The following is a 2041-nucleotide window of genomic DNA, read 5'->3' on the forward strand; positions in this document are numbered from 1 at the left end:
CATCAACCTTGTAATCAATGCATGTCATCCAGTTTTCCAAAGTGTGGGAATTAAAAAAGTGACAGGAGGTTGTTTTTTTTTTTTGCTTCTTTGATTAACAATCCATTCTCTACCCCACTGAAGATGTATAGATAAAGTTTAAGTCCTTTTTAAATTTTATGGGGCTATGCTATTATGCTGCTTTCTTTTTTCTCTCCTTATCCTGACAGGAAATAAAATGTATGCTTGCTGCTCTACAGTAACTTTGGAACAGGACCTCAACAAAAAAATGCATATCTGGATGCTGCAAACGATCGTGTTTGCTGTAACATCTCTCGTCCTTTCGTGGGCAGAAAGCCTCGAGTATTATGGGGAAATCTGTGATAACGCGTGTCCCTGCGAGGAGAAGGACAGCATCTTAACAGTGAGCTGTGAAAACAGAGGGATCATCAGCCTCTTTGAGATCAGTCCACCAAGGTTCCCCGTCTACCACCTCTTGCTGTCTGGGAACCTCTTGAACAGGCTGTACCCGAACCAGTTTGTCAATTACACGGGGGCTTCGATTTTGCACCTGGGAAGTAACGACATACAAGACATCGAAACCGGGGCCTTTCACGGTCTGAGAGGTTTGAGGAGGCTGCACCTGAACAATAACAAGCTGGAACTCTTAAGGGATGACACTTTCCTTGGGCTGGAGAGTCTGGAATACCTACAGGTCGATTATAATTATATTAGTATCATTGAACCCAACGCCTTCAGCAAGCTGCATCTGCTGCAGGTGCTGATTCTCAACGATAACCTCCTCTCTAGCTTGCCCAACAACCTTTTTCGTTTTGTGCCCTTAACTCACCTGGACTTGAGGGGTAACCGGCTAAAGCTGTTGCCCTATGTGGGCCTCCTGCAGCACATGGATAAAGTGGTGGAGCTGCAGCTGGAGGAAAACCCTTGGAATTGCTCTTGTGAGTTGATTGCTCTAAAGGATTGGCTGGACAGTATCTCCTACTCCGCTCTGGTAGGAGACGTGGTTTGCGAGACCCCTTTCCGCTTGCACGGTCGAGATTTGGACGAAGTCTCCAAGCAGGAGCTTTGCCCCAGGAGGCTCATCTCGGATTATGAAATGAGACCGCAGACACCGCTGAGCACCACGGGGTACTTCCACACTACCCCGGCCTCGGTCAACTCCGTGGCCACCTCTTCTTCAGCTGTTTACAAATCCCCCTTGAAGCCCCCCAAAGGCACCCGCCAACCCAACAAGACGAGGGTGCGCCCCACCTCCCGCCTGCCCTCGAAAGACCTGGGCTACAGCAACTACGGCCCCAGCATCGCCTACCAGACCAAATCCCCGGTGCCTTTGGAGTGCCCCACCGCCTGCACCTGCAACCTGCAGATTTCCGACCTGGGCCTCAACGTCAACTGTCAGGAGAGGAAGATTGAGAGCATTTCCGAGCTGCAGCCCAAGCCCTATAACCCCAAGAAGATGTACCTGACGGAGAACTACATCGCGCTGGTACGCCGGGCGGATTTTGTGGAGGCCACCGGGCTGGATTTGCTGCACCTGGGCAATAACCGGATCTCGGTCATCCAGGACCGGGCCTTTGGGGATCTAACGAACCTGCGGCGGCTGTACCTGAACGGGAACCGTATCGAGCGGCTGAGCCCGGGGCTGTTCTACGGGCTGCAGAGCCTGCAGTACCTGTTCCTGCAGTACAACGTCATCCGGGAGATAGAGGCGGGCACCTTTCAGTCTGTCCCCAACCTCCAGCTCTTGTTTTTGAACAACAACCTGCTGAGGTCTTTGCCGGGGAATATTTTTTCTGGTCTGTCTCTCTACAGGCTGAGCCTGCGGAGCAACCACTTCTCCTACTTGCCAGTGAGCGGGGTGCTGGACCAGCTGAAGTCCCTGCTGCAGATCGACTTGCACGAGAACCCCTGGGACTGCACCTGCGACGTGGTGGGGATGAAGCTGTGGCTGGAGCAGCTCAACACCGGCGTCCTGGTGGACCAGGTCATCTGCGAGTCCCCCAAGAAGTTCGCCCAGAGCGACATGCGGGCGGTCCGGGTG

General features: G+C 52.8%; 1 protein-coding gene across 1 annotated transcript; it reads left to right on the forward strand.

The window, feature by feature from the left end:
- Positions 1-217: 217 nt before the first annotated feature.
- On the forward strand, positions 218-2032 carry SLITRK5 (SLIT and NTRK-like family, member 5; the record flags this gene model as incomplete). Its single annotated transcript, XM_008940202.1, has 1 exon — positions 218-2032. A coding segment is annotated over exon 1 (1815 nt), but the record flags the coding sequence as incomplete, so codon positions are not given.
- Between the last annotated feature and the right edge of the window lie 9 nt (positions 2033-2041).

This window comes from Merops nubicus, unplaced genomic scaffold (assembly GCF_000691845.1).
Source record: "Merops nubicus isolate BGI_N331 unplaced genomic scaffold, ASM69184v1 scaffold36125, whole genome shotgun sequence".
NCBI classification, from domain to species: domain Eukaryota; kingdom Metazoa; phylum Chordata; class Aves; order Coraciiformes; family Meropidae; genus Merops; species Merops nubicus.